This window comes from Tauraco erythrolophus, chromosome 7, assembly GCF_009769465.1.
Source record: "Tauraco erythrolophus isolate bTauEry1 chromosome 7, bTauEry1.pri, whole genome shotgun sequence".
NCBI classification, from domain to species: Eukaryota; Metazoa; Chordata; class Aves; order Musophagiformes; family Musophagidae; genus Tauraco; species Tauraco erythrolophus.
The window spans coordinates 36,915,951-36,928,465 of NC_141471.1; the positions used below are offsets into that span (position 1 = coordinate 36,915,951).

At 41.7% G+C, this 12,515-nt stretch overlaps 1 protein-coding gene across 2 annotated transcripts; it reads right to left on the minus strand.

Annotated features, from left to right (window-relative positions):
* Positions 1 to 9,908: 9,908 nt before the first annotated feature.
* Positions 9,909 to 12,212, minus strand: CYCS (cytochrome c, somatic). Of its 2 annotated transcripts, none has more exons than XM_086614608.1 (3): positions 12,142 to 12,212; positions 10,829 to 11,005; positions 9,909 to 10,519 (listed from the first exon to the last, which is right to left on the minus strand). In XM_086614608.1, exons 2-3 carry the CDS (start codon positions 10,995 to 10,997, stop codon positions 10,371 to 10,373), a joined length of 318 nt encoding a protein of 105 aa, XP_086470734.1. In that variant the 5' UTR covers positions 10,998 to 11,005; positions 12,142 to 12,212; the 3' UTR covers positions 9,909 to 10,370. The 2 variants fall into 2 exon arrangements, with proteins under 2 accessions (XP_086470734.1, XP_086470733.1); XM_086614607.1 differs by having other exon boundaries at positions 12,083 to 12,212.
* Between the last annotated feature and the right edge of the window lie 303 nt (positions 12,213 to 12,515).

Here is a 12,515-nt window from a genome sequence, read left to right on the forward strand (position 1 = left end):
AGAATATATTTTTTTTCTACTAGATAGAAAAAAGGAAAAGTATAAGAGACAATCTTTCTGGAAAGATACTGGCAACATAATTAGCTAGGAGACATGCCTGTGGTTTTAATTATATATGAACATTAGTATACACTAAACATTCTGCAAAATGTCTTTTTAAAATGAAAAAAAGTGAGTGCAATAACAATTATTCACATTATTCTAAAGAACACTGCTGTAATCTTAAATGCTTTTAGACCTGCTGCCCTAAACTAGCTGTCAATGCATGTTAGTTGAAATATTCAAAAAGTTGTTGTCATTCACTCAAATATATGCCAAAGCAGAGCTTGCCTTCCTGTAAATGGTAAATTTTAATGCTGTTAATGAAGTCATGTTCTGCTAATGCACTCAATATTTTTCTTGGAACAAGAACCACAGCTTTCTGGATTTCAGTCTACAGTTGTTGTGCCATCCTTTCTGATTTTCACAGCTGCTTCTAAGTTGTGGGGTAGCCATTAAAGTTAACAGCAATGACAGCTTTGGAAAGATAGTAATACTGTATGCTGGAGATGATTACCACAGCCTTTATTACTTGAGTGCTTAGAAATAAAGGAGCACTGTAATGTCTAAATCCCACAAAAGCTGATTATTTCCCTCTCGAGCTTCAGACACAGACCAAAAAAATGCATGTGAATAGTAGGAAAGGAGCTGCAAAAACAGGATTGCTGAAAACAGTGTCCTGGGCTAGATAGCTTTATCCAACATGCTATTTCTCAGTTCTGAACTGCTAGGGATCATTACTGAAAAGTAAAATAAAATAATAAAAAAACCACTCAGTGTACTCAGTCTGTAATTATTATTGTAGTAATTTATATGGTGCAGACTTTTAATCTCTAGTTATCTGTACATACACTGTGAAACAGCGAGAGAATATAGAACACATATATATTTGAGGTAGTAATCAATGAGCAAACAGCAGAGAAATACCAAGACAAAATTTCGTTCAGAGAGAATTGAAAAACCATAACTTTTTCAGAAGGAGCTGGAGGGGGGGAGGTTCATCATCCATTCACTGTAGACAAGCTCTTTCTGAATAGACTATTTAATGCTGGATAAATGTAGGATGAAGAGTTGATCCCTCTAGGACATGAATCTGGGATTCCAGTTATACAATGTCTTTTTAACCAAAGTTGTTGCTTCAGTCATTAAATTAGTTTTTCTTGCTATAAGAGATTCAAGGCAACAGCAGCAAAACATTCAGTTCTTTTTAAGTGCTGGCTGCCTCTCCTACGTCTTCCGTAACATGGAATTCAAACAAAGAATACAAATACTGGCCTCTGAGCTTTTCTGAGACAAACTTTGACACTAAAGAGAATAATCCAGGAAAAGTACAGGTCAGCAAGAAACAATCAAAGCTGAAAACCAAAACCCCAGACCTTTACAAAAGGGAGAAGGTATCCTCCTCTGTGGCTTGAAAGAAATGGTACACATGAACAAGTCGCAGAAAAATAGAAAATCCTAAACATGCAGAGTACATCTGTAGCTACGGAAAAGAGCTCTGTACAGCGGTCAGAGTTCACTAGCCCCTCTCTTTCCTCTTCCACCCTCCATGTGTGTGAGAGAGAGACAAGGGCTTCAGTTAAAGAAAAATAAAAGAAGTATGAACCGGTTACTGTGTTCATGCAGGAACTCCCTTAGAAATAGCTTAAAACAAGCATCTGCTATGTTTTAGCAATCACTACAGCCATGTATTTGATTCTCTGGAGACATGCAGCTGTAATAGCTGAAGACAGCAAAGAAAGCTGGATGCATCACCAGAGGGTCAAACATTTCAGAATTTCATTAATATTTTCTTGTTCTTATATGAAACTCTAAAGTTGAAGATTCTCATCATGCTACTATAAAGCTTTTCTTCAGACTTATGCACCTGTGCTACTGGAAGTTAAAACAACTGCCTTTGAAACCTCTTGATGTTGAGTGCTGTCATAACATGTACAATTGATATTTACTACTATTTTCAGTGAAGTTACAAGCTCTCAAATTACATGAGGTCCATAAATGAAGAGAAAGTGAGTATATATGATGTGCATCAATTAAAATGAACTTCTGCAGGTGAAGTAATAAGAAATTCTTGCCCAATAATTACCCAATATTTGAAGTGCCTCAGAGTCACTTTCCGGCAGTCAGAGAAATAGAAAAAAAAGCAAAGCCCTTGTGATTATATTATTATATTCTTCTCTCATGAGGAAGGGACTGGCTGGGCCAGTCAGAGACTCTAAATTAAAACCTATTATCTCTTGCAAAACAAACAAATGAAGGAACAAACAAACAACAAACAACCAAAAAAACAACTCAGAAAAACCCGTGCCCCTGAATTTAGAAGATCTTACAGAAAATAAGGAGCCCAACTCTTTCAGTAAAACAAACAAGGGTGGTTGGATTGCCAAAGAAAGACCTGGAGAAATCAAAAGACTAGCTAAGAAATCACTGTTCTAGAGAGCATGCTGTGCTGCTCTTTAAAGTAAGAATCAAAATTTGTAACCCTAATGTTAGAAAGAAAGGATGTTTGGAAATCATAACACAGTAGAAAGAAAATCACACTCAACTGGAAGATCAGTGGAGACCATCCCTCTTTTTGAAGAAGTCAAACATGCCAACAACGTGGTGGAGGTTACTGCTGCAGCCATGCAGGAAAAGGAGCTGGAGCGAGGGGAGGTGAGGAGTAGCAGAGACGTTAATGGCAACAGGCAGTGGGAAGATCAAGATTAAGGATCACTGTGGGTGGCAAAACATCTCTCAGAACACCAGCCCAAACTGAAAACTCTCCCAGACTGAACCCCTACATCACAGTGCACAAACTAGTGAGAGCTTCTGTCTCTTCCTCCACTCTCTTTTTCAACCACAGTAGGAGTGGTCATAGACTTGTTGTGATTAGATCACAAAAGGGGACCGGGAAAGGCTTCCCAGAGCCATAGCAAAAACACCTCAGCTGCCAGGCATCAAACAACATGTGCACAACTTGTGACAGTGCTATCTCCAGGCTGTGGTGTGAAACCCTTGGTGTTTAAAGAGCCAGTCAGATGGCACTGTGGATGTGGATTCACTGGGCTTTGGGTCTTTGGGACCTTCTTGATGACTTGACTTTCAACTGAGTTCTGGACTGGCACAGTGGAGCTCAGAGAACTAGCATCTTTAAATTAAAATAAAATAATCTGCAATGTGAATATAATTTAGGCCGTGCTCCCCATCAATACATTTTACATATTCTGGCTAAGAAACAAAGGCTGTTTTTCCTGCTGACTCTACTGTACGACTACTCTCTCCTCTGCTAGAGCCCTTCTTTGTTGCCCTTTTATCTGTATTACGTTCACTGTAACTACTGAAGATTACTGACCTGTACGTTTCAGGTAATATCTGAAGCTGGAGCAAAATTTAAAGCTATGCCATCAACTGCAGAGTAACTCAAGCATGTTGCGTAAATGGGGACATTAGGCTCTAGTGTTACAGAACGATCAGAGTTTACAGCCCTGCAAAACATCATTTGATACATGCACTGAGTAAACATCACACCATTTCTCAGATGGCTGATTTGCTAACGTGGACTATAAATCACTAAAATAAGTGGAAGGAAAGTACAGACTGCTGGAGCCAGGTAGCATCAATTGGACGACTTCACAGAGCTGAAGCAAAACTAAAGGCATCCAACCAAAGGGATATTCACTGAACACACACAGAGTTGCCAAACCTTCAGCTGAAGGTAGGCAAGTTTGTTTTTTCTTGCTTCTCAGTTTCCACTGCTTTTCCTTTCATACTGCAATACCTGGCATCTACTCAATAGGCTAAAGCACAGGTGCAGTCTTTGTAACTCCTGAACACGTAAAAAGAATATGTAATATTTCACCCTGTACTAACCTTGTTTCATTTCCACTTTGTTTCCCCTTTCTTTGCTTAGTCTGTGTCATCTTGATTTCTATCCTGTGACCCTGTTCATTTGTAGAAGACTGCTCTATGTTCTTGATAGATTTTCTGATGTGGGAGTATCTTTCAACTGCAAAGCTCTCCCTTTGGATTGCTTCTTTCTGTGGAGAGTTGTTTCTGATGTGTCATTGCATGGTAGTACAGAGAGATGTCATCTTTCCGAGAACTTAGAGTGACAGCAAACATATGAGCTAAACTTTTAAAGTCTAATCACACTGCTCCTGATAGAGTTAGGCACTGAAAAACAAGCTTAACTTGCAACATACACGGAGACCATGGATTGATAGGAATAAATACAACACAGTCCTTTGAAGAGTTGCAAAGGCTTAATATTCGGGCGTGTGCCAGAAAAGCCATACTGATAGTTAAATTAAAATTCATATCTCCATAAGAAATATCCCACCTAAGCAAAATCCTGACTTAATCTTACAAATATAGTTTTTCTAGGACCTTAAATAGTAATAATGCTAGTATTTAGTTATACTTGTATTATAAAACGTAAAGTTTTCAGAGTAATTTGAGTCTATCATCAAATCCCATTCATAAAACAGTATTAAAAATAGAATTAAAGTGCATTTTTACTAATAAAGGTCATCATATTCCTACTTAACTGCTAGTGGAGAAACTATATTACAATCTGTATGTCCATTTCAAGCTAATACTTCAACTGATGGTATCAATGTGAGCTCTGCAGTAGGAACAAAGCCAGAGCACGCATTAGAGACTGCCACTCCTGATTAAGATTCTTTGAGTAGTCAGGAAGAAACATTTCTAACAGAATCTTTTACCATTTTAATAGGTTGAAATTCAATACAGGCTATTTCAGACTTGAGCTAGCCTGATGAAATACGAAACGTGAATCAGTTTAACAATTCAGAAGACCTTAAACTTATTGCAGACATATCAATGCATTTAGCTGTAGTAATCGCCTCCAGCGCTTTTGCTGAGCACTTGCAGCAAAACTGCCTTTTGTACAAATGAACTTAGTCTCTCAAACGAGCTGAGGTTTCTTCAAAATTACCTTCGATTCCTTTTGCAGCTTTTTAGTACATTGGCTCCCCCTCCTGTTCATTCGGTGTAAGTACTGAACTGATCAAATCGTGCCACTCAACACTTACCACGATTGCTGTTTGGAAGCATGTTTCTGAGGATCACGAAAAAAGACTATTTCGCAGGTATCCACGTGAAGGAAACAACCCTTGTTCAATACATAAGAATAGCTGGGTCCAAAACAGCGGTGTATACAAAATCATTAAATATAACATCAATGTGTGAGAGATAATTTTCAGTGAATTTAAAAAAATAAAAATTAAACCAGGAAAAAGGTAATGAAAGCAGGATTCTTCAAGTAAAGTCATTGCCTGGAAACTTTAAAAACCAGTCCACTACAGAGTGGAGAGATGTGTAAATTAAAGAGTACATTTGTATAGTAAAGTACAAGAAGCTGCCTGCAGTTCAGCCAATACAAATGAAGTATAAATTGCAACAGTAACAGGTAAAATGAAGAAGAGAAAGACCAGATGGGTAAGCTAACCAGTGATAATTTGTACATAAGAATCGAATTAAAACCATTCACTGTGGTAAAAGTTTGTGGAATTGAAAATATAAGTACCTTTCCTTCAAAAATAGCACTGGAAGAACTCCAGATCCAATATCAATAGCAGGTAAACTGACAGAATAATTGGAAATAAGATTACAGAGTCCTATAAGAAACATGGTAAGATATGGAGAGGTCTGATTTCCATTCCTCTCTGTTCTCCAAACAATGAATCAGCAGTGGAAGGAGAAATGCAAGAAATGCTTTCAGGGAAAGGCTGGTTACAGTCTGTGTAGACACATTCCTACAATGAAATCTGGGTAATGGAACCAGATATTTGAGGCTACCAGTGACATGTAGGTGATACCAATGATATTTTTAAAATTCAGTGTATGTGGTGCATTTTTCCCACTTGTCTGGAAGCACTACACATCAGGGAACGCTCACATCATCATGCTGCAGCTCACAGGAAAAAAAAAAAACAAAACAGAACCTGAGACATAGTGGAGGTAAAAGCCACATAAAACTCTACCTGCTTTAGTTAGCTCTATTAAAATTTTACCATTAAAAAAGAGCAATAATAGATTAAGAACCATCAGACACGTTAAAAGAAATTGTCACGACTGAATGGGGACATGAGCAGTGAATTTCTGCAGATTATTGTAAGGATGAGAACAGTACTCGATGTTTCCATCAACAGCTTTTGAGAGCTTACCACCAAAAGACTGGCAGTGTGGTAGGACAGGGACAGCACAGTCTTACGTACAAAAATATGTTTTAACACACGGAGAACGATGAAGGGGAAGATGCACCTGGAGAGTAGGTGATCCTGAAAGGAACAAGGCAGGGGCTCACATTGCCTGAGCAAGCTGCAGTGAACAGCGTTAATGACATAAAACTAGCAGAGTAATGGATTCTGATCTCCACTGCCAGGTTTATTTTTATCCAAGACTGTTTAAAATTAAATGCATAAACAACCTGGAAAGAACACACCTTCTTCCCTGCTCCAAGGTATGTGTTTTGAACACTATGCTATAGTTAGCTCTTGGCTCATTTTCTTTCCGGCTCTCCTTTTGCATAATGACAGCTCCAACAGAGGTACACGGCATCTTCTTCCAGCACACATGTTCAGTTTGGTGGCTAATGCAGACTTCTGGAAATTTGGGGATGTGAATCTGTATCCTGTCGCAGAAGCAAACATGTCATCCATGTCTCTTACCTCCTGTTAGACCTCTAACCAGAAACTAATTATTCAAAAGTTGACTGTTGTATTTTCTGTATTTCAGATCAAAAGAGTGATGCTGGAAAAACATGCAAGTACTTACATGCAAGCTCTGAATCATGAGCAGATGGTGATAACTACCTGGAGTCCTGACTCAGCCATTACAGTGCTGGAAAGGGACGGGATTTCACACTCTTCCCCAGGGTTAACATTTCCTACTATTAGCTCTGGGCTGCTCACCTCCCGGAATAACCTGTTTTTCAGGACATCAGTTTGAAACAGTTCAACTCATCCTCTATCCAGCAACAGAGAGACTTCTGTTGGCTTTGGCCCTGGAAGAGTTTTTAGGATGTGTTTTAGGTAAAGGCAAACGATGAGCCTTTCTACAGAGGTAAATGTGTGCACTTCAGTGGCCTTTGATGTACAGGAGAGACTAGAATATTTAACAGTTCTTAACTATTAGCTGTTTAATTTCTGTTCTCCCCCATAAGAAAAGCATAATGTACCACATTTGTTTTGGATCACTGATACTGTATTTTATATCAAAAAAGGAAAGTATTCCATAATCCCATACGAGACTACATCTATTAAAACGAGCAGATCTTTAACTGAAGGATTATCTACAATTGCATGGATGGCTACAAATGGAACTTTCCCAAATTAAGCTGTTTACTGTAGAGTGATTACATTTGAAATGTTAAACTCCAAATAAAAAAAGAGCTTCTGCATCACTAAATTTCAATGAGATGCATAAATAACAACTTCCATAATTTTAGAAGTATCCTATTTCATTTTGAAGTGTCATACTGTGAAAAGGCATACTTTTGAATTTTACCTTTTTTCCAGTCACTGACATTGACAATCTCTATGCATTGCGTAACTGCATGTGAAAATATTACAAGATCATTTTTGAAGGCATGCCCCATCAAATCCATAAATTAGTAGCCAAGAAGCATTTTTATGGGATGGTGCAATGTTTGGCAAAGGTGACTTGATTCCCTAATCTGGAACTGTAAAGGAACTACTGAAATGCCAAGTGTCTAGACCGATACCACTATCAGAAAGAAAAACACTCAGCTGGCTCTTTCGTAAAATAAAGGCAAACCCCACTCCTACTACTTTATAAAACTAGAAAGCAAAGAACTAAAGCTCAATTCCACAACCAAGCCGGACACCTCCCTCCCACCCTCCAGAAAACCCACCCAGGCACTTGCATTAAGCCTTATCTCAACAACTGACAATCTAACCTTCTTCCATTTTAGTATTCTTACTCCGCTGACCCACTGGTGCTGTGTTTGTCCAGTAGCCAACGGCTGCTGTTGATCTACTACGACAAATCTTGTAAACTGCTGCCGCCTAGGGCTGTATGGATAGAAAGAGGAAATCTTAAAGGTCAGAAGGATCTTTTCCCTAAAATGTAAACAAGCATGCACTCCCAGTCTAGAATCAAAAAGTTCCAACTTTCTCCATCTTCAGTAGCATGTATAAGCTGCACTTGTCTTTGTACCAAGGTCTCTGAGGGACGGACAGCTAGAACAAACCAAGCTAAATTGTGTTCCCTACTTCCTTTGGACAAAGGATCACCCTGCTTTCTTCTGAAGGACTTTTTCTGATGATGGATAACTTACCTTTTGTAAATTGTTGCCTGTGCAGAACTAAATGCCGCCCTTCTGCAGTCCATTTCTTCTCCAGCTCAACTAGAGAAGAGCATCTGGGAAATCACAAAGTATTTTTACACCTCATAAAGGTGCTGACAGTATAGAAAGTGCCACAGCTCTCTCCGTGTGATCCACTGTAATTATTTCAGAAGAGCGCAGAGCTGGGTAAGGTTATGTTCTGTATCAGTGACTGCTCTATCATGATTTTGGCACACTGAAAAACTAACTTCTGTACAGCTATAAAGTTGCTATGATAAACATCACTTCTGAAAAGTGAAACAGTAATAAACTGCTACAAGTTGAAGATAACTCTTAACAAGCTTTTAGTAGAGAAGCTGCTGCTGGTTAACATTGAAGTCTGCCTTCCTATATACAAGAAATGCTGCTAGTATATTTAGTTTGGGGGGAAAAAAAAATCACAACACATATGGTAGCAACCACTGAGACAACTTGTTAGTAATCTTAACTCTAAATCATTAATTCCGATAAACAGCCCTTTGCAACTCAGTCATTAAGCACACTACTCAACATAACTCAAACTCGGCCAGTCCTACAGCACAGCTACAGCTTTCAAGCTACTTTGAGTTTTCGCCCATCCTGTCCCATGTAGGAAACAGCGAAAGTGCAGAAAACACTGGTGGAAGAGCTTAGCTTTGCACTTCATCACACTACTTTACTTTCTAACTTCATCACACTTGTCAGTACTTCTCAGACTAACCCCATTAGCATTTATGTTTTTTCCCAGTGAGCTTTTGTTTGTCTTATTTCCTAATGATGCAAAGTTGGACACTCAACTTCTCTCTACATTCCCACTGTTTTTCACTTAATTTCAGACACATACAGCAAACAAGGTTTTTATTTTTTTTAATTTACAGTATTGATTGCTCTGAGTTATGCCTTACTGTTGGTACACAGTAAATACATTCATCTGAACAATTCACTTAGTACGAAAAAAATGCAGTTAAAACATTAAAAATACCACTTTACACTGTGCGAAACAGAACCTTCGGAAGTAATGACATTGGCTGCAGCCAGGCACAGAGGAAGACTGTTCCCTTTCAGTCTACCAGTGTATTCATTTCTGTACCCCTTCATCTGAAATAGCCTGTAACAGTAGATTTTGGGTGAATGCTTCTGCTGAATTAAGGAGACTTAATAACTCTCAGCTTGGTCTTTAGCACTTTTATTTCCAGAACAGGATGTTTTTCTGTTCTACTCATTACACTAAGAATGGTTGTTCTCAGAACATTTACTGGACAAAAGGCTTCAATAACACTTCAATACTGAAGATATTTCTGAAGGGGAGTTATACTTTACTGGTGCATGCAGCTGTCAAAGTCTGGATAAATTAGGTAACATGCTTCCCCTAGACAAAAGAAAAGTGGACGGGCATGACTGGCATTTCACACTTAAGTTAGATGAAATGCATTCTTATCGCAAGCTTTAGACAGATTAATATATACCACGACATCTAGCACTGATAAAATTTAGAAAAATATTATCTTGGGGTTTGGTTGGGTTTTTTTGTTGTTGGTTTTGGTTTGGTTTTTTTTTTTTTTTAAGTCCTTGTTGTTCAGGGTTTTCTAAAAGTCTTTGAAGTAATGTAACACAAGATGCGAAAAACCACCCTGCTTTTTAATCTGAAAGATCCGGGCTGTCAAAGCTATTATACTGTTGACAATTACTCATTTGATTATCTATACATATTTTTTTAAACAATGAAGAGGCAGGAAATGTTGATTTATTTTTTAATTCTATGATCAAGAATGACTGAACATTGTAGTCACCTAAATCATCCCAATTACATAGTTTCCAATAAGTTAATGGCTGCCAAACAAGTGTATACTTCAGTGACCCACCATGAGCAATGTTATATGATGGGTGAGACAGATTTTTAAGGTTAGACGCTGTATATGTAAAAATAGAAAGTTTAAAAACCAAAATCATCACAGACATTTCCATCTCCTTTGTGAAATAAATAAGGCAGCAGATAACTTTACTTTGCAGTGGCATCTTTGAGGTATGCTATTAAGTCTGCTCTCTCAGACTTCTTCTTAATACCCGCAAAAATCATCTTTGTTCCTGGGATATACTTCTTTGGATTTTCCAAATACTCCATCAGAGTATCCTCACCCCAGGTGATACCTAGAGAGAAGAAAAAAGATAAATCATAGAATGGCATAGGCTGGAAGGGACCTTGGAGACCATCTAATTCAACCTCCCTGTCACGGGCAGGGACGCCTCTCAACTAGATCAGGCTACTCAAGGCTCTGTCCAACTTGGCCTTGAACACCTCCACGGAGTGCTCAATAGTGACTTCAAAATAACGAACACATCTATATTCTTGTCCTCTGTATTGTTTTACTTTTTGGCAGATTTTAGTAGTTCTAGAACTATCCCCAAGAACTCAAAATTTTTGCCCCTAGTAACTCATAAAAACATCTTTAAGTTTACCTTTATTCTTATTAGCATCCGTGTAAGAGAAGCCCGCAGCTTGTCCAGTCTTGCGTCCAAATAGGCCATTCAGGTTGGGTCCAGTCTTGTGCTTGCCTCCCTTTTCAACTGTATGGCACTGGGAACATTTCTGGACAAAGATCTTCTTGCCCTTCTCAATATCGCCCATTTTCAGTACTAGACCAAGAACACACACAGAGGTCAGAATCGCAATTTCAAGGTCACCTATTCAACGGAAGCTTTAAGAAGCATCCTGTTGGTTTACAAAATCATATATACGGCTCATCAGTCTAGTAATTCTCCAGCATGCTTTCTATCCACAAGCTATAGCTCCTGGGTTTGAAGATTAGAACAGAATCATTAGACTATGTAAAAGGCATCAAGGTGATAAACACACTTGAAGAGCAGGAAAAACCTTCTCTCAGCCAAAGTAATTACCCCACAGCATTTAAACAGTACCGAGATAATTTTTGAAGAGTAAATTGAACACGACTTCCATATATAGCTTGTATATCTATAAGAGGAAAGTTTCCTAGTCACGCACAGTCTTGTATAAAGGGACAGGACTGCTGGCAGGTTTTCCAGTTTCAGGCGGAAAAGGGCACCAGCACCCTACCTTGGAAGAAGCCGAGGGCGGCAGGCGCAGAGCCGGCCCGCTCCCCTCTTGCTACGAGCCGGAAGCCTCCCGGGCCCCCGCCAGCAGCAACGCGGAGCGGCGAGAGCACCCAAGGGCACCCGCACTTCCCGCCTCCGGCTCTGCCTCCGCGGAGGCTGACCTTGAGGCGAGGAGCTGGCTCCCAGCGCGGCGGGGCCCTCCAGGCGAGCAGCTCGACGCGGGCTCGACCCCAGTGCGGCAGCTGGCGCCCTCGCCCCACAAGGGCGCGCGGACCAGGCCGCGCCGCCCCCCACCCCGAGGGGCCGCCGGCGGAGCCCAGGCAGGCCGGGATCCCCTCGCCTCTCCCACCCCCTGGCTGCGGCCGCCCGCGGTGGGGCCGCTGGGCCCCGCGGTGACCTTCCGCCGCACGCTGGGCGCCTCCTTGGTCCGCGGCCCCGGGGTCCCCCGCCTCGGCCCACAGAGGCGCGAACCGCGCTCTCAGGGCAGACAAGAGCGCTGCCCGCCCTCCGCTCCCGCCTGGCTGCCTCACAGCCCCCGTCCGGGCTCACGGCCCCGCCGGGCCGCAGCGCCAGGCCCGCGCCGACTCGGGCCCGAGACCAGGCCGCGCGCGCCGCTACCCCGCCGGCCGCGGCCCGCACCTGCCTGGCCGGCCGCCCCTCTGACGCTGCGCCCGCGGCGATCACCACAACCCCGGCACCTCCCGCTCCGTCCGGTGTCTGAGCCCAAGGACACGCCGTACTCCGCCCTATGTAAGCCGGTGTTGCCGCAACCAAGCTACGCCGGCGCTCGGCCCGCCCCTACCGGCGCGACAACCAATCAAGTGCCGCAACGGGACCTCTGATTGGTTAGGGACCTTGTCGGACAAGGTGGACGTCACGGCGCTGCAAACTAGCGGGGTAGGTTGCGGCCAGAGGGCCGCGGGCTTCCCCCTCCTCCCTGCGGAATGGCGTCAGACGTAACTCTAGTACGTAAAGACGGACGAGGCGCGCGGGAGCAGGAGGTGGGGTGGGGCTGGCGCCGAGCGCATGCGCACAGCGGAAGTTGAAGGAAGGGTCACGCGGCGCCCTGAGC